At 33.0% G+C, this 24,013-nt stretch overlaps 1 protein-coding gene across 1 annotated transcript; it reads left to right on the top strand.

The window, feature by feature from the left end:
- Positions 1-911: 911 nt before the first annotated feature.
- Positions 912-3,291, top strand: LOC127840608 (5-hydroxytryptamine receptor 1A-alpha-like). Its single transcript, XM_052369017.1, has 2 exons — positions 912-2,546; positions 3,244-3,291. Exons 1-2 carry the CDS (start codon positions 912-914, stop codon positions 3,289-3,291), a joined length of 1,683 nt encoding a protein of 560 aa, XP_052224977.1.
- Positions 3,292-24,013: the final 20,722 nt, after the last annotated feature.

Genomic DNA, 24,013 nt, shown 5'->3' with positions numbered 1-24,013 from the left:
CAACATTTTATTTCAGTTTTTATTGTTCTGCAAATATCGATCGCTGTCTTTCATGCAAGGCTTTAGGAGTATCGGAATCGTGAAGCACATGACTGTGATGTCATCATCTGTGGGCGGACTTTCTGTTGATGGAATTTGTGAATGAAAATCAGACAACGCTGGGGATGGTGCTTGTTATTGTAGTATTGATGATGTTATAAAGGCGTGAGATGCTAGTGGAGGGTCATTCCCTACCAGCAAACGGCGCAGTCATGACACGGTCATGAATATTGTTTTATCGAAGAGTTAGGTGATACCGGAGACATTGGAAAGTCAGTTTTGTTTTGTTTGTTCGTGTGTTCGGAGACAGAGAAAAGAATGTTGATAATTTGAGGAATGAACAGAAGAAATAATAATTTAATAATCTTACGTATCAGATAAAAAGAAACTATATGCAGTGATACTTGGAATATTGATATACACATTTCATCGCATTGCATTTTATAGTTATATATCGGATTAGGATTTTTGTTCATATGCAATTTGTTTACCTTTACCGGATTTTGTTGTGTAGCGATAAAGTTAGCAAATAGGATTTTATAATCTTCTGAAGTCTTTATAAGAAAATAAGTACACTGAAGAAGATGCTCTTTGCCATGAGAATGATGGACATTCTATATCAATGTTTGTGATCAAATATTGCAAACTAAAATGTTTTCAATTATTCTCCAATTTAAAAATAAGACACTTCCAAGAATACGACTTACGCTAGGTTCATCTAAACATAAATCCTTGGTGCTGAAAAGTATATGTTTTAACGTAAGTAAGAGCGGTACAATTTATATTTTGTCAATGAAAATCAGTTTCAAGAGTGGTAAAACATACATTTTCGTTTTACAGTGGAACACGTGAGTACAAGTGAAGATCGTAATATGGAGAGTGTAAACTTTTTATTAATTGATTCAGTTGCGCTTGAGACATCCGATAACTGTTCTACTGAGAATAATTGCAGTGCAGTGGATACCATCTTTGGGCGAAACGTCAGCTCTAATCAAACGGCCTTTCACGATGGACGTAACGTGACGTTCCTGAATTATTTACTGTGTGTTTTGGCCATATTAATAACACTGGCTACAATAATTGGAAACTTCTTGGTGATATTTGCAGTCATAAGTGAGAAACGTCTAAGGAAAGTCGGTAATATCTTCATCATAAATCTTGCCGTTAGTGACTGTCTTGTCGGTTTAGTTGTAAGCCCATTGGCTATAGCCTACGATATAACAAACATATGGGTTCTAGGTGAGACTGCCTGCGACATATGGGTTTCTTTAGACATGATTTGTTGTACAGCAAGTATTCTCAACCTGTGTGCCATTGCCTATGATAGATGTAACGCAATAGTTCAACCTATTAAGTATTCTCGTAAACGAACATTTAAACGTGCCGCACTTATAATGGTCTTTGTTTGGACATATTCAAGCGGCGTTGCTGTTCCCAGATTCCTAGGGTGGCGTGATTCAAACGAATACGGTCTTCCTCATGGTAAATGTCACATAAGCACAAATATCGGTTACACGTTTTACTCGATATTTCTTGCTTTTTTTATTCCGCTGCTTTTCATGTTATACTTTTACTGGAAGATCTACAGCGCCACATGTGTTCGTAGTTCGCAATGGTATCACCATCCCGGTCACAGTCATTACGATTCGAATGAAGGCGCTAAAGATAAAAAGTACCTGTGGAAATGGTGTCTTCCTTGTCTCCCTCGGGAAGAGATTCCATTGCCTGATACACAGGAGCAGGCAACACAAACGAACAATGGCGAACAAGTCCAAAGTAAATTAGTCAAACAGGACTCAATACCCGAAGAGGATATAACCAGAAGGGAAAGTATTGAGCCAGAACTTTTGGCCATCTACCAAATGCGTCAACGATCAGCCCGAATTCTTTCAAACGCTACCATGTCTAGTTTCAACTCAACGTTTTATTCTTCCACTGATTCTTCAAACACGGCTACAACTTCATTTTCAGAGAGTAGCGACAGGAGTAGCAGCATTAGCACGGAACCACGCGACCGAGATCGCTCGTTTCTGGAACCTAAGGATAGGCCAAGCATTAACATTGAACCAAGAGATCGTAGTATGAGTTCTTCAACCGAAAGTGGGCGGAGTTTCAGCTCAGAAAGCTTTCCGAGAAAGTTGGGTCCCGTGAGAGGTGCCCGCCTTTCAAGCGCTCGTCAGAGCAGTCTACAGCAAGAGGTGATACACGAAATAGCCTCAGCGGCTCATTTAGAGCAGCTTGAGGACCTCGAGGAGGTACAGGTCGGTCCGATGGTACTTAGAACAATGCGCAGAACTGGGACAGTTGACACCGATGATACTCATGACGAAATGAGCGACGACGGACAAGGTGTTAGACCAAAGTCAAGCAGGAAGTTAAAGTCGTCCACATTTCGACGGCGTAATTCGAGGAAAAGTAGGAAAATTGCAATTTCGCAAGAAAAGCGCGCTGCTAAGACCCTCGGAATTGTCATGGGCTGTTTTGTCATTTGCTGGCTTCCGTTCTTTGTAATTACATTGGTGAGAGTTTTATGTGTAACATGCCCTATTCCGCCATTGCTATTAAAGCTGGTCGTATGGTTAGGATATTTTAATTCTGCTTGTAATCCATTTATTTACACATTCTTTAACAAAGACTTTAGAATTGCTTTTCGCAAATTGCCCTGTTTTGTTCAACGAAGTATAGTGTATTTGTAAGATATTTGTTATAGATTTATACATATATTTTGTTCAGCTTGAGCTTTTTGTTACAAAGCTGTGTAAATTAAAACGTTATTTACATTTTATTTCAAATTGTACATGAATACAGTTTATTTATGTAAAAAACAGCATTAATAAGACAAATTATTTACACTGATCAAATTATTATTTTGGTATTATTTATACAAACATTGTTATTTGAATATTAATTTCTCATTACGCAATAAAATTGGTATATTTGTTATCAAATTGTGTGTTTTATATTTCCGTTGTAAGTAGTCAAGTAAGTAGAAGAATCGGAGACATAGCCAACACTAATTTTGATTAACAACAAGCATATCCCCCTCGTGAAAGAAAATACTATATAAAAAAGCATTCGGTATGGTTAACGTATTTGGAACATATATTATATTGTTGCATATGTGTTAAGATATGATTCGTGCGGCAACGAAATCATAAAACACATACATGTTAAGTTTTAAAGCTTAAACATTATAGCTTCTAGTTAATAATTTTTCTCCTCACACACACACACAAGTTACCTCATTATTAACCAATCGAATCATTACGTGGGAAAAGTTGTAATGGCAAACAAGAATCACGTCTCATACAGCTCCAAGACAAATCGATTTACCCCTCCTATGTTACATTGCATAGCTGGCTTATGTCATCCTCAAGCTTACAGCTAAGGGAACATATACAACCTCTCGTAACTCGTTATTGTAAGAGAATATTATCGGGCCGGTCTTCTGAAACAGCCAATTACGTATTCTACAGACAACAATTGATGGTGAATTCCCTTGAGAATGTGATTCGTTATATATGATGCGTAGAAAAATTGAAGATGTATCGTTTTACATAGCTATCATATTGTCAATCTGAAAAAAAAAACTCGCTTGAAAAATAACTATGTTTCTTTAATTGAAATGTGTAAAATAAGCTGATATGTTCAAATGACTGATAAAACTCATAAAGGACCCGGGTTTAGTTACTATGGATGAAAATGTTTTTATATACTTTTTATTTTACTTTTGTAATAATCGTAGAATTATTATTTCAAATGAAAAAGGTTTGGTTGCCAAAACATGTTATGTCAATTCAAAAACAAAAATATTTTAACGAGTTGCTTTAAGGTCGCTTAAATCTCGAATTATTTAAACAAATAAAAAACATATTATTCGATTAAAAATTTCCAAGCATAACCCATCTCTTGTTTCCGTTCCCTAATATACATGTTCGACAAACCTTTGAAAACACATCGAATGCATTTATATAATCAGAATTCACACGCGTTGCTTTTGGATGATTCTGGAACAAATATAAACCGATTTCACAATACTACATATATTTATGTTTACTTTGTTTGTCTTCCTGAGAGTAAACACACGGAATCAGAGCTCCAGATAAGGATTAAGTCTAAAGGGTATTTTACTCCCTGATATTATTTTTAAAGGGTAATTTACTCCTTTGTGTCAGCCATAAAGGGTATTTAGGAATTTTGACATGTTTAAATTAAATAATCTAGACATATTATTATTTGTTATTAATAAATGCAAACAGAATTAATTGCAAATGATGATATTAACAGACTTTCTTTAAAATATTCAACTCACAACTGTGTTTTCTTTCTTGCATATAGTATTCATGTAGAACATGAACGCCCTTTCACAATTAAACTAAGTTATGGCACTGCTTGTGCAATTGAAAATTAAGTCAAACTGCCTGTGGTCTATCTAATATACTTATAAATTTCATCTTTAAATGTTAAAACTAATATTATTTTAACAATTCTAGAAGCATCATAAGATTTATCTCTATTGACTATTTGTAATATGCAGTCACTTGTTGCAAGAGCCGCTGTTCGCTTGAAAGGTCCCATTTTCGAACACGATATGCCGCCATTAAGATTACAAGGTTCTTTTGGTCTACTTACTTTGTATTCAAAGGTTAACTTACACAAAACACTCATCTGGATAATTGGTTAAACCGATTACGCTGTTTAATCGATTAAAACAGTGTTCCCAGATTTGTAATGCGTAACGTTACGCACTTGGCCGATTTGTAAAGCGTTCTTTTTATTTTTCAATGCGTAAATACGCACATACGCATCTTATCAGGAGCTCTGCACGGAATGACACTAACATTAAGCAAATTGGTATTAACTGGATATTTAATCAGTATTCCAATATAGATCAGATATTCTTGAAGAAAAGTACACATTATACAAGATTACAAAAAGTATATTCATGATATTTACTCTGATATGAGATGCCTTTTTCAAATGAACGAATCTAGAAGAAACATAAGTGCAATCCAAAAATGTGTTCCCGCTAAATATTCCGCCAGCAAAAGCATGATAAGTTAAGACAAATCTAACACTGAAGCAATTAACACCTTTATGATGTCAGTAATATACAGATGTGAATTTCTTTTATACCTAATGATAAAAAATGACATTTATGCAATGAAATAACAGCAGTGAAAGAAAATAAACAAATTGTTCTTTTCACCGGTGAAAAGAACAAATTTTCGGAACTGCTATTTCTATTTTTAGATGATCATAAATAATTTTTATATATTTTCTATGATCACGAGTGAATTAAAATCGACATTCCAGCGAATCCAACATTTTTTGTTTTTATTTTATGCTTTTTTCACCGTTTATTTACATTGTAAAAGAGTTTAACTGGAGAATTCGGCTGGTATAATGACGTCATTTCGTCACACTAATGACGTCATTTTGTGTTTTGAAATGTATTAAGGCACTCCACGGGTAGAAAGGGTAACTTTTCAGCGAAAGGGAACAGCTGTTAAAAATTTCTAGAAAAAGGAGCATAAAAGAAACAGAAAATGTGTTCATGTCAGAATAAGATCGTTTGTTATTTCACTCGTCATCATAGAAAAATAATATTTTTTCACTCGTGGCTGCGCCACTCGTGAAAATATATTTTCTATGATCACTCGTGAAATAACAAACGATCTTACACTGACATGAGCAAATATCCTATATATTTTCATCTTCGACTGTAAGTTTTATTCAGTGTTTATAAATTATACTGTTATTTATTTTATTTACACTTCGCTGATTTGATTTTTCTATTAAGTGTTGTATGTATTTTCTATTTTATTTCGAATTGTTTTAATTAGGCAATTATAATAATACATATTCTTGGACAAATTGTAAGCACCCTTCCAAAATAAATCAAATCAGTAATGAGTTTTGATTCTGATTTCAGTAAATGATTTTTGTCTAAGAAAATGCAATTGTAAAACTAATAAAAACAGCGTAGGCTACAAAACGTAATCAGTGCTCGAATTCCCTTTATCTTGACTTCTATAAGACCGATTCATCTTAATTTCAGCTCATTTTCTGTTAGAGCACAAGGCAATTACTTGGTTCTCATTTTCAGCATCCATCGCCTTACACAAAAGTGGTTAACGTGATGTTAGAATGTATAACGAATTTGTGATACGATAGCGAAAATAATTATATGCCACTGAATACGTTTAGAAGGTCATGCATATGAGCGACGTCATCAAATGCCATACATGGATTTACCGATGGATTTTCTTGGTACATTATGGATGACATTGATAAATCCATTGTTTTAAAGGTCTAAAGCTGTTATTCGACTGCCGTCTGGATTGAATAATTAGTTACGTCAACGCAGGCTTATTTAGAAAGGATACTTGGCATCGTGCATTAAGAATGATAGGCGACGTGGGTTATTGACCCAAAATGACGTTGACGTTATTGACCCAAAATTACGTTGACGCAACGATGATTCAATAATTACAGAATATAAATTAACCGTACTTTCTTTCTATCGTATTTAATAGTGCACGGGATGTTTTATCATATGAAGTTTTGCATTCGTATTGTATCATCGCAAAGTTTCAAAAGTGATTCCCCCTTTTCAAGTTAGTTTCTAAAACAGGATAAAGACAATTCCTACGTACTAAGACAATTCACGAATACAATTAAAGATATACTTATTGATAAATTACATATGTTATATGTATGTATAACATTTTAACTAGCTTTATATATTTGTATTGTTACATAACCATTATTAGTAATCAACAATATGCAACCGGTTTCAACGCCATATGCTCTGCATTAACCGTTCATTTTGTAATTATTGTTTTCAGGTCTGTTGGAGGTCTGTGTCTGGTGTTTTGTCTTGTTTCTGCCTGTTTGCCTATTTCGTACTAGTCATGAAATGAGTCCTCTCATGCTGTAATCGTTGAAGTTTTTCAATGTTTATAGTTGACTAACCACGCCCATAAAAACTGAACTTTAACTTTGAATAGTATACACATAAGATACATCAAGCTTTGTTAAACTTACAATTTGTTTCAAACTTCAAACGATGAAATAAGTTAAGACACTGATATTATGTTGTTAAAGAATAGCAAAACCGATGAAAAAGACAAAAACAATCTAAACAGACATTAGGTCCGGCAACTTTTGAAATTTTCCGGACCTCACAAGATTTTACTTGACCTCGGTCTTCGTTTATGCAAACCAGAAAAAATACCTGTTATTCATAATTCAGTTAATTTTTATCATTTTGACATTCACAATTGTTTAACAAGTTAAAAAACAGCAAAATGATTAAATTAAATAAGACGTGTTCTTTTTTAACATAAGGCCACACTTTTAATTAAAATTGAAAAAAAGCTTTATATTTTGTTTGTATAACTTATAAGTATTTTTAATCAGCAACTTTAAACCCTTTAGTACTCGGTGAAACTTTACAGCCGTTTGACATGCTTACTTTCGCATATGTTGATAAGGTAAAGAAAACGGGAAGTTCATATCGTTCCCCTTTGTCGGTTAAACGTCAAATACTGTTATTTGAACACAAACCTTGAAAAATGAAAATCTAGGACAATTAAAATAATGGTATTTTTAAATGTAAAAGAATAATATTTTTTCTAGTTCAAAAAACTATTCTTTTCGATTTCCGTACGTCAGAAAATATGAACAAGCATGTTATATTAAAAAAATAAAAATAAAGATTTAAAAAATAATATTTAAGTTATTTTTGCTAGACATATATTTGATAGTAAGCAACAAAATACACACACTTTATTTGCATGGAAAGTCATCTTACTAAAAGGTGTTTTACAAAGATGCACTGTAATTCACTAGACAGTTTTGTATATTCTTAGTAGAAAGTATAATACCAAAGGCATAACCCTAAGCAAGGGTAGAGTGACAGTGCCCAACAAATTATTTTGTTTAATCAGTTTAAATCATTTAAACAATTAGGCCAACCGAACATATTGGTGCTGGCAAAGTATAATGTTGTTGATAAAAATGTGTGTAGCTATATCATTGACATGAGTATATTTACAAGCGTATCTATACATCTCCATAATTGAAAACACACATCATATTCCATCAAAATAAGTATGTTATTATCTCGATTGTAAAAATAAATAATCTTTATACGAAGTTGCTGGACAGCATTGTGTTAATGAAAAATTTTCCATCTGTTATTTGCCGTCGTTCAAAATGACAAAGAACACATACTTTCATTTGTTATGACTAATTTATCGCTGAACGGCTTTTAACATGCAGAATATGTCCGCTGTTTGCGAAATGCGACCCTTTTGTAAAATGTTAACAGCTATCAAGAGCATAATAAAATCTGTAGCTATTTAATTGAAATTGCAAACAAAACAAAAACAAACGAAAACAAAACAAAACGATGTGTTTGTGAAACACTATATCCCCCATATATTTGACCTTTGACCTTGAATGATGACCTTAACATTGCACTATTCAAAATGTGAAGCTTCATGAGATACACATGCATGCCAAATATCAAGTTGCTATCTTCAATATTGCAAAAGTTATGGCCAACTGTTAAAGTTTGACGCAAACAAACCAACAAACAGACAGGGCAAAAATAATATGTCCCATAGTTTAGACTGGGGGACATACAAATGTAGGATTTATATAAGCTACACTTGATGTTGATTGTCTAATCTGTTATATGTTAGAGACTATGTATCAAGCTTTTCTTTTATGTATGTTTTTACGTGAGATAAGTATATGCTGCAGAAACATAATTGGATCATGTATTAGTTTTGTAGAAGGACAACACCACCGACATCATTAAATTGCATGTTCTTGCTTAGTCTTACTCTCACCGAGTATTTAAATCACGAACATACATAGCAATACAACTGTACATTATTCTTAATTAACCAAATGTAAACATTAGTTAATGCTTCGAAACATTACAACACAAACTATAAATGTATTTTCCGACCTTTGGTATATAAGACAATTTCAGAATACTCCCAAGATCACAATGAGACTAAACGATCCATCACCAACGATTCCCATCCAAACATGAAAAAGGAAAGCTTCCACATACTCGGCCATTAGGGTCAATAATTTCAAGAACAAAAGATGTTCTTAAAGGGACTGTCAACCGTGATTGACGAAAAAATAAAAGTTTTAAACTACCAGTATTTTTTTATAATTATAGTTTATATTGATTAACATATCACGACTGGTATATTACATTACTTGAAAAAAGTTAATATTTTCAGTATTCGGTAATACGATTTCGCGATGTGAAATCGAAAGTACATCGTGAAAATAGGTGACATAATGATATACACACTATAAATAACGCAAGTAGATTGATCATTTTATATATAAAATATATACAATTCACTACGCATGCACAATTTGCATTCCTGGGTTTACCACGTGACGATAATGATCAATCTACTTGCGTGATTTATAGTTAATCTGGTAGTTACCTGGTAGACATACCCAGTAACATTTATTACCGAATATACTGAACACATGAAAACTTAACAACTTTTTTCTAGTTATGTAATATACCAGTCGTGATATTTTAATAGTTGACAGTCCCTTTAAACCGTTAACGAATAATCCTTCAATATAATTGTGTGGTATTCAATATACTAGATTATATTACTGTCACGAAGTACATAAACAGCAGCATAATTACGTTGCACGGGACGAACTCTAATGGATTTTGTTATATCTGTTCATGAGCAGATGATATTGTTAATTCATGTTTATTTTTATTTTGAAAGATATGAATTAACATGTACAGATAAACACCCGTCCACGATATTAAACAATTGTGTTGAATCTATAAATGTAGACAGGTGTGACCTCAGGTAGTGTGATGCAGTAAAAATGCTGGCCAAAGTAAAGCAGTTGGCATTCTAGTTGAGGGAGCAAAAGAGGTATGAGTTATTTTCTTAGAGCCATGGTCCTCTCTGTTGGCCCCATGCGATTCATCGCTTATTGAGAATATTTTGATGCATTGAAAGTGATCGTTCAAACTAACAGAATAAAACGACCGATTAGTTGTCGGTGTTGTTTTTTACTTTCATTAATGAATCATGTTCTTCAAATCACCGACAATGATACATACAAACGGAAATTCACCTGTGATACTTTATTCATTTTCGGTTGTATTGTACCTGGTAAAGGAAAACAAATTCCAAATAAGGCTTCCAATTATTACCATACTAAATGATGATTTAAATAAGCGCGATCTAAATGATGAAGCTATTGGCACGAGGAGGATAAAGTTTCTTTTCAATTTTTTTTTATTGTGCAGCATAAAAGGAGCAATTGATTTATGTATGCACACAATAAGTACTTGTATATATTGTTAATATATTGTTATTTGTCAATAAGGTATATATTCAAAATTAAAAAAAAACAACAACAATTCACACTGAATTTAAAAGTGCCTTTGATGCTGCATCAATGATATCGTTTAATTCCCCTTAAACCATGCGTCGATTACAAACATTTAAACAGGATTTTAAATGTTCACAACTTTTCTACGCTTCTAGTTAGCATTGATCTTAAGACTAAATTACACATAATCGTGCGTGACAGAGCATCTTCCCATGACATTACTATAACAAATGGACACGTAATCCGATAAAAATTTGACCAGGCTTCTAAATTGTATAAATTGAACATTAGTGTTTGAGCACGTAAAAATCCTCGGGCTGACCTTTGTTTACGCACAAAACTACACAATTGTTGCATTGTAAATATATGATATCCGTTTAGTATTATTTTTCTCATGGGTCATTATTCCACTATAGAACAACTCATTATTCCACTATAGAACAACTCATGCATAACAATTTAACGCGAAATATTGTTTGTTAATATATCTGAGAGTACTAAAACACTACAGTTAAATTTGAAATCACACTTTTTTAGAAATCAGTTAGGGTGTGAATGTGAAGATGGTACATTATTTGAGCCGCGTTCTGAGAGAACTGGGCTAAATGCATGTGCGTAAAGTGTCGTCCCAGATTAGCCTGTGCAGTCCGCACAGGCTAATCAGGGACGACACTTTCCGCCTTATCTTGATTTTCGGTAAGGAGGGACTTCATTGAAACTAAAAATACCATAACAGCGGAAAGTGTCGTCCCAGATTAGCTTGTAAATGTGCGGACTGCAAGGCTAATCTGGGACGACACTTTACGCACATGCATTAAATCCAGTTTTCTCAGAACGCGGCTCATTTGTATAGCTTAATGTTCATTAACAAGGAAATGGAACTGGTTATTGTACGTTACAGTTAATTTGTATGGTAAAATTGAGTATACTGTGTATAAACGGTCTTCAGATACGCGAACCACATTATGCAAGATGCATAGGTAATGGTTTTTGCACCGAAGTAAAGCGTTTCGTATATATGTATTAAATAATTCTCCGCTTTACTTTAAACAATGTATTGTATCGTATATTCTTCTTGATTAATGGAAACATATGAATATGATTTATTATAAGTAAGTATTTAACTAAATACGTGGATCGATATTGTGAGCATTTGAGTTTAGTGTGAAAAAAACAACAACAACGCAATATTACGATTTAAAACGATATTGTGCATGTATGGTTGGCACCAGGTGTTCGTGATCTTCGTGGTTTCCTTTTTTGTGTCCAAGCAACGATTTTATTGTATGCCTATTTAAAAATCTGCCTTATTCATGAAACTAACTTTTTTGGCAGAAACGTTTTATTGTCAACCTTCAGTTTAACAATACGCTACCATAATCGTAGTTTATTTAAAAAAATAAAGACGTGTAATCGTGTCGCGTGGTTCGGTACAACAATTTTGACGATGTATTTAGTTCCGTGTTTTCAATCTATTTGCGTAGCTCTTATTATTATTTTGCAATTTAATTTTATATTTAGAGTTTAAACGGGCTAAACATGTTTACATAATAACCTTGTTTCTGTATACGCACATAGAATATGCATATACAACAACAACACCAAATAACGTTCACTGTCGGAACAAGAAATAACTGCGATATAAAAGAAAAGTTGCTCAGTCCAATATAAGTATAAGACTATGAAGAAACTCGCTAAATTAAAAAAAAAATCTGTTAATTCCGCACGTTCATTCGAAAAGCGTTTGGTCGGTTATGAATTTCGGATTCGCTCGCCGACCGTATTTACAGCCGTTTCAAAACATGTTTCATATTTAAGAAGCTAACCCCATACCAAATGTTACAATAGGAATACCACGGTACTATCCGTACAGCGTGCCTCTGTTAACCTATAGCCTCTATTACAATATAAATCGAGTCGTATCTGGTCAACCTTTTTGATACATAGTCTTCAACATATAACCGACAGATCGATTTACCGTTCCTGTTCGACATCTCATCGCTGCCTAAGTCCATTCTTAAGAACCCAGGGTAATATACAACTTCTCGTGACTTTAAATTCTTACAGACACAGGCAATTATGTATTCTACATACAATACTTTATAGTGAATTACGGTGGCATGGATGTGACATCCACTCCTGTTTTTGAACTCGTTCCGACGACATAGTAACTCGAGGGGACGACTTACTAACTCGCTGGTACGAGTTAGCTATGACGTGGGAACGACTTTCTTAAAAGAGGGAACGAGACGGAAAAAAAGAGGAGTGCACAACTCATTTAAAGAGGAGTGCAATGAACAACGAGCGATGCAGTATATAACAAGTTAAAACACATATATATAGAGGACATAAAGTCACCTTTATGCCACCGTATTAATCATTATGTCCTGACGATATAGAGTATAAGAAGTTACTGTCCTGGCGTTGTGTAATAAACCACGACCGGCTTAAAATTAAGAACGACTATGCTTCCCGAGCCGTTGTTTTATTAGTGCGGAGCTATTCTAAAAGCTTTCGTGTATAGTTTCATTTAAAGATATGTGGTTTCGGATTAAGAATTATTACTTCATGATACCGAACGACGGTTAATAGTTTGATTTTTGCGTAAGAAACTGTCAATGTATATAACTTACATTTGCGTAGTTCAACTTGCATGAATATACAGCTCAAAATCTTCTATTGGTATACTTGATAAATTGATAGTTTGTATGGGTGCTTGAAATATAAATTACACATTCTATGAATAACCTTTTAACGCATATTACCATAGAATTATGTCATATTTTTCCAATCCAATTTCTAGAGGAAAATGAGAGCAGAAAATAATCATTTTCAGTTCCTGTTAATAGATTGCATTGCTAGACGGTACTGATGCAGCTACGTGGATTTGTTTTTACTTTTTTTAATTGCTTTTGTTTACTGAGACATCGTTCAATATAACTTATTTCTCAAAAAACATCACAACGTATTTTAATGTATATCGTTTTTAAATTATTATTTCGTATTTAATTTTCATTTTTCAAAATATTAAACAAGATTACACATATAAGTGGGGGGTTCGGTTTGATGCAAATTCATTAAATAAGTTATATGAGTTATAACGAAACTGTTATTATGCAGATTATTGATAACACAAAACTAATTCACGTTGTGTTAATATTAAAACATTCATGCGTACAGTTAACTTAAATTAAACGTTTTTGACGGACAAAATGTTTATACCAGATCTGAAAATCTCTTATTTCATTGTTTGCAACTCTACATGAACAATTAGACAATATCTCTGTTTCAGTGTCAGCCAGTCACCATCACTTTGATGTTGCATTGAATAAAAAAGATAATGTAGTCCGCGAAACGCATGAATACACACATCACACATGTTTCTTTCATAACGAAAGAAACATCAACTAATGTAATCCTAAAACAAATCAAGAAATAACACATAAGTGTTCTCTACAGTATTTCCCACCACTGTTAAAGCCGGTTACCTGTGCCTCGCTTGTAATAAGCATCTATACTAAATAAGATTAAGTTACACACATTATGGTTTAATGTAAATTTGGAAATATTATAACTGGTTCGATAAAAATAACTAGTCAAACCAATCCCTAAAGAGGAGATTTTTTATCATTGTAAGACGGTTATTATTTTGACCTCGCACGTTGTTTGTGTCACGCGAACATATTGTTTAATTTCAATAGCTAACATGTGCATAATTAAACTGGCATCATTTAAATTCACTGACATTGCAGAAACAAAAATAGCGTTCTGTTTTCTAAATGGCAATATTATTAATGTAAACTCTCATTGATTTTTTTTGACAATGTGCCATGCTAATAATGTATCAATGTTTTTTTTTATCTTTCTGTCTAGGTATAAAATCAACACTATCATTTAATTTCGTTCGCGTCTGTTTCTATGTAAGTGTACCAATAAATCATGTAATAAACATAAAAGCATACTAACAGCTGCTTAATATTAGTTAAATAACTGTTATTTAAGTACCAAATAAAATGTCATTCAACCATTTTGTTTAGGGCGTTAAAGGAAAACACAATACAAAACATTGGCGATTGAAATACGAGTTTAAACAAAACCTAATATGAGTTATTGTCCAGTGCACTCGACGAGGATATACGACTTCATGAAAATAACATGCTTCTTAAGCTTGCGATGTACTAGTGCATCAACATATATCACGAAACTACTTAACAATGATAATCTGCCGACCAAAATGATACCGTGTTTAAGTTTTTCGATGCGACCAACCTTCATTCTCACAATACAATAATAAGTGTAAGCACTATCTTTCATACACAAAACATGGTATGTATATACCTAAATATACTTTCACTTTCTTTAAATATACATAAGTGGATATGCTTTAAATTTTAGTCACGAAGTAATCAGTCATCCCAATATCGTGTGTATTAAGGTGTGCAATTACCATAAAATACAAACGACACGTTCTGTTTGTATGTCAAATAGAACATTATATATATTGCGTGAGAGTTTCTGGTTTTCGTCTTGACCAAGTCCAAAATTGCAAACGCAGTATACTAGAAGCAAATTTTTGTAATGCGTAGTTATTCTTTGCTACATGACAGTAGCCAGTGATTTGAATAAGATCAAACTTGCAAACGAGTTTTGCTGATGATAAACAGAGTATCGGCAACGTAACATGATCTTCATTTGATATAAGAACAGAAACGACTGTCTCGAGAAATAATTAATTGAGGAGCAGTTAATAAAATACGCACAGAAAGCTACGTAAAAAGCAACATGCTCCATAAATCTGTTTACTACATGAAGCACTCCATTCGTTATTTTTGTCATCATCGAATCAAATTACCACAGCTTATTTGTTGTGCTCGAGCGAACATTTTTTTATTGGTTCCCGTTTTTAAGTATGCGAAAATATGTCAAATTTTCAAAATGTCAAATTTTCACATTGCTCACTCCGAACACAATACCAAGTATAACATAGGCATGCAGTGCGAACTTTTCGAGAAAAGGGATATGGTGTGACTTGATCATTTCTTAGACAACATGCAATATATGTCGTACATGATGGCATCCAATGATGTACTAGCACTAACAGATTGACTCGGAAATAAAATTGTGCCATTGAATATCTTCTACTTGACGTCATCTTATATACAACGAGGCTGATCAAATATAGCTCTCGTCTCACAAGTGATGTTATGCTCATATTCGTTATCTTTAAAGTGATATCTCTTCTATAAGTATACCTAGTCATATGAAATAGATATTTCAACAAAACCATTTTTTGAAATGATTCCGTCGCTGAGTATTGAACATGAGAAAAGGGTCAACATATTCAAACTGATAGGAATTAAACGCTTATGTATTTGGTCCATAGATGATTATTATTCCGGTAAATACTTGTTGACCATACATAATGTAATTACGTTAGTTAAACAACACCCTAAGTTGTGCTTTGCCTAATTTAAAAATGCAGTCGTATAATTAGAGTAGTGGGTTTTGTCCTTGATTTTTTGCAATACAACTATAAAGACGTTATTGTGTTCTATTCAAAATCAAATCATTTATAATTAATTTAACAATTTTGGTATCCAAGGTAACGAACACAGTATTTTAAAATTGTGTTTATAATCCGTTCATAGTTCGTTTTGAGATCGTAGTAATCAGGTAAGAGTATGTTAATCAATCGTTGGCGATTTAATAACCAAATATATTTATATTAAGTAAAAATTCACTCAATCGCTCTTATTTAAACGTCTAACAAAAAAGCATTTTGCACTTTGCATTCATATATTTTATCATCAACAAATATGCATAAACATACATTTGAACTTGATGCCAAGACGTTGGTATTTATTTTAACACTTATTTCTCTGTAATATGAATGTTAAAGACACAGGGTTTCGTAAAAAGAAGCGACACACATTTATATGAAATTGTATAGTTATATTATGGCGTGTACCGTTTATAATGCATGTTCCGATTGTGTGCGTTGATATTTTTTAATAATTGCATGTTATTAAGTAGCATAAAGATGGCTTTCCTTGCGATTAAGATTAAATTAACAATCATATATATGGCAGTTGAAATAAAATAATAATTCTCAAATTAGTTAATCAAAATAGTATTACATTTGAAAATATAAAAACTGATCGGCAATATAAACATAAAAAAATAATATTGTAAAATCATATGTTTTAAAAGCAAAACAAACTTGAAAGTGACGTACTGTACAAACAACGCGAACTTTTTGAAAGGTATATACGCTATGCACAAATATTTTTCTTTTAGGCTCAAATTTATTAAATAGTAAAAAAGCTAAATAAAGTCTTAACACTTTCTCAGATAAAATAGCATAAAAGTAATTTATGTTAATCTTTTTGTATCTGTAAAACATATAATAGGACGACTAGAAAACCAAATAAATAAACCCTATTCAGCTATGGGTTGATGCTCAGGGCAAGAAAAGTTAAATGCAGTTAGCCTAGCCGAGTTTATCCCGCATTGTCATGTTGCTATTTATAGAAATTACATTTTGTTCGATTTGTCATGTCTTTCAATTGATCTCAATTTATCTCAGACAGTATTGCTCATATGAAAGGCGATTATGTTCTTCAGATTCGCGTTTTTGCGGTTAATGTGCTGTTGGGCTTCCTACGGCATTTCAGATACATAATCACGGGAACATTTACATAATCACGGATACATTTCATAAAGTTCGTTTCTAACTTTTTGTTAAAAATGTGATGATGGAATTAAATGTGAAAAAAAAGTCATTTCGAAAACTGTATGTTATTTGAGTTATGTTTAATCTCGCAAAGCATCGTACAGCTTCTTCTGGTGTTTCAACCATAAAATTCTATATGTTTATGCCTGCTTTTATGACTGCAGATGTATCAGTTCATAAATTAGTAACTTACCCATAATGGACCAATTCTGATGGGATAGATTGCATACATTACCATCACTATCAGATCGTTTACATTATGTTTCAGAATGTCATTATCAACATTTCCAATTCATTTCTGATTTATCTGCGGCCACGTGCAAACAATACGAATGTAATGAAGCCAGAAAAGACGATTATTGTAGTCGTCTTTATACAAATTTATTAGCGACTACAGACATCAAGTACACTTAAATTTCCTTTTATATGCAACATACCTTTACTAATGTATCGTAGATGCCCTGTTCGTATTAGACCAATCCTCTAGGAATGAAACAGTCTTCGTTGTTTGATTGGTTTAGAACCAATACAGATCGAAATGTTTCATACAGTGAATTACACAAAGATTATTCTGAATATCATGTTGTTCCAAGTTACAAATAAAAATAAACACAAGCACAGCATCCACATGAGTCAAATAGCTATTTGGAGACATGTCAGCAATAATCGGCTAACGTGTTAGAATTAGACGATTTTATGAAATGACTAAAAACCATTGCAAACAGATTTAATTTAAATCCTGCATATACATATACGTTAATATATAGAAAAACATATAGAACAATATTATAATGCAACCAGCGATGGAAAAGTTGCATAAGCTACAAATATAAAATAATAATAAAAAGTTAATTTTAAGTACGACTTCGGTCACTTGTAATTCAATTATGAAAATAGCAAGAAAAAAAGTAAGAAGACATTTCCTGTATGTAAACACAATCAAGGTATGTATTAATTGCAGTAACAGATAAAAAGGGATAGAAATACATTTTCATTTAAGTAACGGTAGGGTATACATACTAGTTTGAACAAGTTATAAAATCTGCAACAATAAGAGTTGAAAACAATGCATGTGCAACACATTTAAAGATATATATACCATACAACTCAACGGTATTATTTGAAAGAGGTTGCATAAAGTACAACTAGCGTCAACTTTAACAACATTATTTACGGCTCTAGTAGACATTGTAAAATATCCCAATAGACAAATTTTCTTATTAATGAAAAGGAAAAGATTTCCTGGTAACATTTCGTCAATTATAATTGCTTTAAATTTTTTGACATGCCCAGAATAACTATTCTAAATGTTCCTCACTTTGTTCGCAAAACGAACATAATGAATCATCAGATATTTTCATTTAATTCAGAAGCCTATTTGTTCCAAGTATCCTGTGAATCACCCTGTATTGGAAAGTCATTTTTCTTAACAAATGGTAGTTCAAATATTCAATTCCATTTATTTTCATTAATTATAGTATTCAATTTGGTACACCATTTCGCTTTCACTGTTAGTTGTTCATTATTTGTATTTAGAATGTATATATACTCTTTTTGCTCAGATTCTTTTTTCAGTAGTTGTAATAATGTGTCAAAAATGGTTTGATGATTTTTTGTGAAGGCAAAGCTATACAATATATATAAATAAATTTAGCTATAGCTCGTGTCACTCCTGTATAATGAATGCAATATATGTTCAAATTGTAAATTCTCTTTAATTCATTAACAGGAACAAGGGTTCTTTTCTTAAATATATCACTAAAACAGTGAATTCCAGCATCGAACCATGCTTAAAAAAAAAAAATTCTTTTAAACCTAATGATAAAATATGAAATTTCTGCAGTGAAATAACAGCAGTAAAAATATACAAATTGTTATTTTCACCGGTGAAAATAACAAATGTTCTGAACTCATTTTTCTATTTTTAGATTATCATAAATAATTTTATATATATTCTCTATGATCACGAGTGAATTAAAATCGACATTCCACCGAATGCAACAAATGTTCTTTTTATTGTATGCTTGTTCAATGTTTATTCATATTGTAAAAGAGTTTAACTGGAGAATTTTGATGGTATAATGACGTCATTTAGTCACACTAATGACGTCATTTTGTGTTTTGAAATGTATTGAGGCACACCACGGGAGAAAGGGTAACTTTTCAGCAAAAGAGAAACAGCTGTTAATTATTTTTTTGAAAAAATGGCATAAAAAAAACAGAAAATTTGTTCATGTCAGTGTAAGATCGTTTTTTTTCACTCGTGATCATAGAAAATATATTTCCACGAGTGGCGTACTAGTACAGTTTTGTGATATATATCGATTACCCTCTAAATGACTGAATCTTTTGTAACCAAGTAAGTATACACGCTGGAATGAATACATCCATGTTGATCATTTGTAGACCACCTGCATTGTATTATTTTACTGTTGTCGTAAACTGTCGTATTTTCTATGTCCGCCCCAAATAAAAATAAACGATTCAATAATAGAAGATTTTATGAAATTTGGTGGGTTAGGCACTATTATTAACAAGTTATTGAATATTGACACAATATGTCGCCCCATTGGTGCAACAAGGTACCAATGCCTTCTAATTTCAATGTCACATGGTACCTTTTTTGCACCAAACGGGCGATGTGTTTTCACAGTTGTAATATTTCTAATTTGTTTGAAAATTCGAAGTTTTCTCAATTAAAAAAAATATTTTCCATGTTTACATAATTTTGTTTCTTTTAATTAATATAAAGTTTTCTTGACAACGTAGAAATTTATTTTCTTAGAATTTTGAAACTGTGTTGCATTTAGTTTAATTTCAAGTTTGATTTAACGGTATCAGAACTATATTTCTTCTTTCCAATCCGAACAGCTTTTTTAATCAAAATTTAAAAAAAGCCCTGAACTATTTGCGAAATCCTGTAAAACAGTAAGTGTTTCATTCAATGATTCAATGATAAAATATTAGTATCGTCCGCAAACTGGTTCAATTTATGTTCAGTTCCATGAACAGTTATACCTTTTATTTTATAACTCTCAATACAAAAGACAACACGTATTCGCAGAGGATCACAGTATAATATGAGAAAGGATGTTATTGTCGGCAGCCCCTTTTAATTTGGAAACAATAAGATAAGTAGCCACATTGAGAAACAGCTGATTTAGAATCTTTATGAAAAGCACGAAATCAACGCTTAATGTCTGGACCGAAATTAAAGAAGGAGAGAGAATTGTGTACACAAGACCAAGCCAATTAATCCAATGCTTTTTACAAGTCTAATAAGAGAAGTAACCCAGGGATATCATTGTCTTTATAATAGTGCATAGTATCGTATATTAACTATATATCTCGATTTTGTATATTCCTTTAATGAAACCAGTCTTGTCGTAATGGAATAACTTGTCCAGAAATAATTTTAATCTATAAGCTATTACTTCCTAGGCAATTTTATCAACAGTATATTAAAGAGTAATTGGGCGCTAATTTTTTTTATACAAAGAATTGATTTATCACCCGTAAAAATACATGTTACGATACATTGAGTTTGTGTTATAGATACATTTCCACAATCGAAAGCTTCATTTAGGGATCTGATAACAAACTTTATTTCCAGATTATTTGATAAAAGTCACATCATAGAACTGCCTGAGCTTTTATTATTTCCCATATTCTATACAACTGTTGAGTAATTCTCTATAGATTTGAAACGTTCGATTGAATTCGACCCATTCTGGTTTAATTGTGGACAATATACCACCGACCGACCGACCGACCGACAAGCAGACAGACAGACCGACCGACCGACAAGCAGACATACAGACAGACATACAGACAGACAGACAGACAGACAGACAGACATACAGACAGACAGACAGACAGACAGACAGACAGACAGACAGACAGACAGACAGACAGACAGACAGACAGACAGACAGACAGACAGACAGACAGACAGACAGACAGACAGACAGAAGACAGACAGACAGACAGACAGACAGACAGACAGACAGACAGACAGACAGACAGACAGACAGACAGACAGACAGACAGACAGACACACACACACACAGACAGACAGACAGACAGACACACAGACAGACAGACAGACACACAGACAGACAGACCCACCGACCGACCGACCGACCGATAGACAGACAGACAGACAGACAGACAGGACCAGACAGACAAACAGACAGGACCAGGCAGACGGGACCAGACCAGATCAGACAGACAGACAGACAGGACAGACAGACAGACAGACAGACAGACAGACAGACAGACAGACAGACAGACAGACAGACAGACAGACAGACAGACAGACAGACAGACAGACAGACAGACAGACAGACAGACAGACAGACAGAAAAGTCTGTAATGAAATTTATTAAACGGTTTATTCGTATGTCTTAAAACCAAGAGTCTTTGGTATATTTACATACATTAGAAATTGCTGATTTGTCATATGAAATTTAACACGCGTGAAATTTATATACAAATGAGTTAGTATAAATATACGGCTGATTCAACCTTGAGTGTAATATTGTAAGCATAAAGTGAAACTTCAGGTGCACCAGAAAAAAGTTATGAAACATATAATATTTATATACAACGATCATAAAGTCCTTACACATAACTTGAAGTACATCATCAACCGAAACAATCGAGCCCGATAAAGTTGAAGATCATTACAGGGTTAAGTCCTTACGTTTATGTACCATAATAACACAAACATAAATAAACTCGATGACTAGTTCTTTGCTCTTTATTCAGTTGTTAACATAATGTTTCCAGGTCCATATAATTCTTTAAATTATTTTTTAATGCAATATTTCCAAGTCCATGTAATTCTCCAAGTAACTAATAACGTTTCAAAGATATTACAAAATCCGTGTAAATCCACCCACACAGGACTCCACCCCACTTGGGGTCCTGATGATAAACCCCTAGCGTCCCTCCTGTGGGTTAAATCCTTATTGTTTTCGTGTCCAAAGAAGCATTGCTTATATACATGTATCGTTACATAAACATGTCAACTTGATGGATCAGACTACCTCGTTGAACTTGCATATACTGGCGTATTTACCATCTGGCAAGTGCACATACACGAAAACAAACATCAATTTATCATGTAATCTGGTCACGATCTATAATTAAAGCGAACTGAAGCCAGTTCCGAGCGTGCATCTACTGTCAACAAACCTATTAGTCTACGGCCACACTGACGTAAACACAGGGCATGCATTATTGAGAACAAGATATATACTTTAATTACGTGACATTTAATTTGCCAAACCATTACAGTATGATATTTTTAAGATATTGAAGACGCTAAGTTAAAAAATTAATAGCGATGATTACACAATCTAGCACACGAGTTTTTAACAGAACAGAACAGAACAGAACAGAAAGTTTATTCATATAACTTGAACATTTCTAGTTCATCGTTACACATACATAACTGACAATATATAAGCACACACTTGCCTCTTATAAAATCACACTTCAATTAAGCCTTTTTTCACAGATAACAAGTGACGTCGCAAAGAAAATTACATACCGAAGGAATTTATGCAAATTCATCTCGTGGAAAATCCTTTACGGCGAGAGAATCATCAATTTAAACAACACTGTGCATGGAAAAAAGTGCTAAAAAAACTATCCAACAGCACCATGCATCTGCTGATGATCTTAAAACACTAGCGGAAGTGTTAGAAAAAGGCAAAAACAATAGGATGAAGGAAAATTATTTTGAAAAAAAGGGTTGCCAATATGGGACTTCTCATTAACAGTTAATTGGTGAAAATCATAGGTTTGGAAAGTTGGAGAAACACGTTCAACAGACAACAAAGACGCTGTGATCAAGACGGAAATCACCACAACAGTCTAAACTGGATAAAATGTGCGTTGTTGGCAGTTTGAGACACGTGATTGAGCCAGACTTAGTCACAGGATAAATACTTTAACAGAAGGAAGAAAGGGCGATAGTGGTATACAAATCGGTTGACCAAAATGCTGAAATTTAACATTTACCTTAATTAGAAACGACTTCATTCAACTGCTTCCTGTAAAGACGGTCGATCTGATGTTCGAGTTATAAATGTCAAAGATCCTATAGTAATGAAAATAATAAGGACGAGCTGCATAACTTTTTTTTTTATAATTTAACTATGGCAAATCCATTTACATATATGTTGAAAATTGTTAGATTTGTCTCTAAAATATTGATGCTAATACAACTTAATTTTTGTTTTTCTAGAAGCAAACGGCGTCTAACGCATACCTTAAATTAATATAAAACTTGTATTCGATAATACCATGCTTCAATTTTCTATTACTAGTATGTTTGTTAATTTAATTGTCATAATGATACGCTTATAAAACTTGTTTTACGGGCCCAAAAACATAGGAATCATATCAATACATTATTGCAAAAGTGTCTAAGCAATATTTAATATAATATCAATTTACGCTCAGTCATGTTGTCAAGAGAATTATTAAATCGGACTACGCTATTCCCCAAACATATCTTCAATGTATTACTTCTCGATCAACAGAGGCTGAAAGCAGCAGAGCTATTTATTGGTATAATACAACTTTCAGACCTACTCCCTGGTCGTTTTAATAGAATTGTTTATACTAACGACATAACGACATTTAGGGGTATAATGTTCGAAATTCAGGGTAAGGTATGAGGTTAGCAATAGTAATTGTAAGTGTATAATTTGTGTTCTGTTTTAAGGCTGTTTACTACAAATTAGATTTCTCCTCTGATATATAACTATATAACTACAAACATATAGTGGATATGAATAGTAAAACAATAATGCA

This window comes from Dreissena polymorpha, chromosome 8 (genome assembly GCF_020536995.1).
Source record: "Dreissena polymorpha isolate Duluth1 chromosome 8, UMN_Dpol_1.0, whole genome shotgun sequence".
In the NCBI taxonomy this organism is placed as follows: domain Eukaryota; kingdom Metazoa; phylum Mollusca; class Bivalvia; order Myida; family Dreissenidae; genus Dreissena; species Dreissena polymorpha.
The sequence above is the reverse complement of the archived record's forward strand: the minus strand, read 5'-3'. Positions and strand labels throughout refer to the sequence as shown.